The following is a 4,161-nucleotide window of genomic DNA, read 5'->3' as shown; positions in this document are numbered from 1 at the left end:
AGCACGATCTTCTTCTGGCGTCATTGGGTTGTGTAAAGCGCTTCTAGGTGCACTACTGCCCCCCGCAGGATTAAATCTGACATTTATAAAACTGAATTTATGATCAGATGATCATTCTCATTTTGACCAATAAAGTTTATTTTGAACAAATCTTTATTTGCAACAGCGAAAGACACACATAAAGTATGTTTCTTTGTTTTTGAAATAAAATACACAACCCCTCGCCCCCTTTATTAATTCAGGCAGTTGACAATGTCATGAAAATATGTTGATTCCGGAAGCTAAGATCCTGTGGGTCTAACAGTACCAACATGCACTGCCTGTTGTCCTCACTGTGAATTACACAAAAGAAAACATGCTTTCTCGTAGATCTCTTTTCCCTTCCTACATTCGTTCACATTCAAATAATCTTGTCAGATGTTTACCTACAATAAAAATCTCTTTGGCTTGTGTAACAATAACTTTTTTTTTTCTGGGGATAAATAGAAAAATAATGTCTTTATTAAGTTCCACTCATCCTTGAGATGGTTACATTTATCCTTTTGTTATAACTAGCCTTCACAAAGATATCAGATGTTTTATTCCACTTAACTACAGCATTCTCAGGGAGCCAGCAGAAACAGACTTAAATATTCCATTTCATTCAAATTGGAACTCAAAAATTGCACCTTTGACGCCAATGTAGTGATATTAGAATATATAATACCCCTCACTGTTATATATTCTATAAATATCACTATAATTATGGACATTATTCAGCACTTTACTGCTTCTGCACTTCTGATTCAGTATTAAACTGAGTTTCATTGTCCCAGTGCTTGCTCTCTGAGCAGTGACAGGTCGAATCTAATCACAGTTAAAAACATTGCAATGATATTGTTCACTTTACTCCACTGAATCTAAGGAAAAGCTTAAATTACTTTACCGACAACTCAGATATGACCCCTACATAAAAGGAAAGATTGGTACGGTGACATCATTGGTGACCAAAGCGAAGCTCCACTCATGTGTCTGCATTGTGGAACAATAAATGTAATTTGACATAATGTTGAGAGCAGGGAAAAACTGAACGTGATAATCAGTTAACGCGTTGTAAGTGGAATAAATATGCACAAATGCAATACAGGATAAATCTCACATATTTTACTTATTCTCATCAAAACAATTACAGCATGACAGTAAGGACAGATTTGTATTTTGTGAATCAGGTTTGATCCACGGCACACACAGAACTGATGATTAAAAATAAATATCTGACCCCAAACTGAACAGGAAAATAAAAAATAAGAGTCCATTTATCATCCACGTTTTCATTTTCCTTCCATTCATGTTTTCACTGGCTGAGGAAAAGTTGAAATGCCACACAGTGGTGTATTTCAGCTGGATGTTTGTGGTGAATAGGTCGATGTAGACTGAGCTGTTGGGTGAAGATGACAGGCTTCCAGTGGCCTGGCAGGCAGACAACAGTGCAAGGTACCGGCCGCAGCAGCTTCTGTTCATTTTTTAAGTCTTTGAGTAAAAAGCAGCACTGACCTGGAAGCAGAAAACAAAGAGTCATTATGTTGTAAAGTCTGCGGGTGGAATCCAAAGCAATAACAAATTGAGAACGCGCAAGAGAAAAAATTAACCTGAACCTGACCTACACAACAACAGGCTTTCTGTAGTTTCTATCCAAACTGATCGAATCATGCAGGAAGCACCTTCATTTTCTCATTGATCAAATCGTTTTTGAAGCCTGAGTCGGGTCTTAAAGACATGCTGAAAATAATTGAGCCCAAATAGTATTTGTATCTACTTGTGAAGCTATACTTTATTAGTAAGTTGCAGCAGTGTTAAAGACTTTAAGAACAGCAGCTGTTTGTTTTGTAGCAAAGATTTGAAGTTGAAACCAAAGGTTCAACGCTAAATATGTCCAGTGGTCAAAGGTGTTTTAGACATTTCTTTCTTATTAGAACCTCGTGTCTCATTTTTGCTGGAGAACACAACAAACACAAACTGCCTTGCATAGTTACACAATGGACCTTGATGCGTGTGTGCCTTGTCAAAATCAACAACCTCGTCAAGTTGACACAAGCGGATAAAATTAATTAGCAAATTGCAGTGAGATGAAAGGATCTTTACAGAACTATGATTGCTGAGTAATGATCCTTTACTATCCAGCTTTCCAGCAACAGATGGCTCAAGAGCATTGTCAATTAATTTAATAATACAGCGTGAAAGAAATGACTGAATAGTTTTAAAAAGTCAAAAACCACAACAACAGAGAGCAGTGTCAGGTTATCGTCTCTGGCTTGAGAAGTGTAAGTGAGAAGTAACAGTGATTCAATTCAGTCTCTCTTACCTGGCTGCCATTACTCATCCTTTTTGAATTTGCCGTTGATGATGGGAACATAATCCAAAAACAACCTCCAGTCTGTGAAGTGGACAAGAGCGACACCTCCAGCGGTGCCCCATATAGCCAGAGTGGGGATCCTGTCAAGATTGACCACATTTATCTTATTTACAATGAAACCAAATAAAGTGGTCGTAAACATTGTACAATTTTTGCTTCTGGTGAGATTCTATGATACCGGCACAAATACACACACACACACGTTCTTCAAGGTCAAAGTAAAGAGACAGACTGATGAAAGATTCTGTTGCCTTGTCAACAGGGAAGTTATCGTTCGGACAGTGAATGTCAAACACCCAAACAACAAACATGTGTTTAATATAATCCACAACATTGATCTAAATAATAGTTTGTTTTGTTTATTAGCTAAAAATACGAATGGGATTTCTTGTGATAGCTTCACATATGTAAGGTTGCTGGTTCTTACCGAGTTCACCCCAGCTGCTCTCAGACCAGGGAAACATTTTGAGGCAGAGTTAATTAGTTAATAAGGTTAATTGACTATTTTTTTCGGACTTATCTGGAGCCACAGCATCAACCCTTCGAGGGAGACCAGACAGCTAGCTTCATTTAAAGTGTTCGTGTTGAGTTTTAATTCTGACGTTAACTGTCTGGAAGCTAAAGTTAGCTTGTCCCTACAGCTATGACCTCGGCTAAGCTAAAGGCTAACGTTAGACAAGGACACGTTCGGATTGTGACGGTCCCGAGTGTGTTTCTTCACTTCTTTACGAACACGAGGTTCAAATGAAATCTTACCATGACTTGGCGATGGACACGTACTTCTGACCGATGACTTTACTCAACATTTTGTCTGAGATGTTTCCTCCTGACGCCTGACGCGCGGCTACACGAGCTCGAAGGAAGTAACGAGTTTGGTTTGATGACGTACTGCGCATGTGCACAGTGCACTTCCTGCTGTTAAGAAAAAATAAAAGACCCATTGTCACAATAAAAGCTGGAGAACACCGAATGGTAGCCCATATAATTATTACACTGGTGTCAGTAAGGGGTGGAGTCCTGAGTCAAAATAACTTGTTTACATTTTGTGCATACACGGAACATTAGCTATTGAAATAAGTGTTAAAGGGACAGTTCACCTAAAAATAAAAATCCACTCATTATCTACTCACCATTATGCTGATGGAGGGGTGAGTTAATGTTTGAGTCCACCAAACACTTTAGTTTCAGGGGTAAACAGTGTTGCAGCCGAATCCGATCTAATACAATTGAAGTAAATAATGACCATACTGCTCTTTCTGTGTGAGTTCAAACGAGAACTGCAATGAGGACGATAACAGTGGATATTTAGACTAAAAACATGGTGTAAATGACGCAGTTTCGAGTTGAATTTGAAGGTCAGGGTTGACGCACACTTGGATGACACCACAGGAGCAGTATGGAGGCATTTTATGGTTTTTTTACCCATAGTTCTGAGTAGATAATGAATGAATCTTCATTTTTTGGTGAACTATCCCTTTAACTAAAATCAACATGTATTAACTACCCACAGCAAAACTAAAACTAGTAAGTACTTCAGCATTGTACAAAATATAATGAATCTGCAATGTGCATTAGAATGTGCAGGGCTTTATACAGTGCTGCTCATGCCTGCCCCCTAGTGGACAATTTAGTTCTGAGAGTCTTTATTGGATAAACTCAAATAAAATATTAGACCGATCAACAAAATCCTGGTTCGCTTGCATTACCGGAAAAGGAAAATCAATCAAGTGTTATTTGATTTATTGAAAAAGTCACTGGAAAAAATGCGC

The 4,161-nt window shown here is 38.3% G+C and overlaps 1 protein-coding gene across 1 annotated transcript; it reads right to left on the bottom strand.

Annotated features, from left to right (window-relative positions):
* Positions 1 to 1,128: 1,128 nt before the first annotated feature.
* Positions 1,129 to 3,307, bottom strand: uqcr11 (ubiquinol-cytochrome c reductase, complex III subunit XI). The gene is made up of 3 exons (XM_020099965.2): positions 3,149 to 3,307; positions 2,342 to 2,472; positions 1,129 to 1,533 (listed from the first exon to the last, which is right to left on the bottom strand). Exons 1-2 carry the CDS (start codon positions 3,286 to 3,288, stop codon positions 2,352 to 2,354), a joined length of 261 nt encoding a protein of 86 aa, XP_019955524.2. The 5' UTR covers positions 3,289 to 3,307; the 3' UTR covers positions 1,129 to 1,533; positions 2,342 to 2,351.
* Positions 3,308 to 4,161: the final 854 nt, after the last annotated feature.

The sequence above is a fragment of the Paralichthys olivaceus genome, chromosome 16 (assembly GCF_024713975.1).
Source record: "Paralichthys olivaceus isolate ysfri-2021 chromosome 16, ASM2471397v2, whole genome shotgun sequence".
Lineage (NCBI taxonomy): Eukaryota > Metazoa > Chordata > Actinopteri > Pleuronectiformes > Paralichthyidae > Paralichthys > Paralichthys olivaceus.
This window is presented reverse-complemented; position numbering and strand designations above follow the sequence as displayed.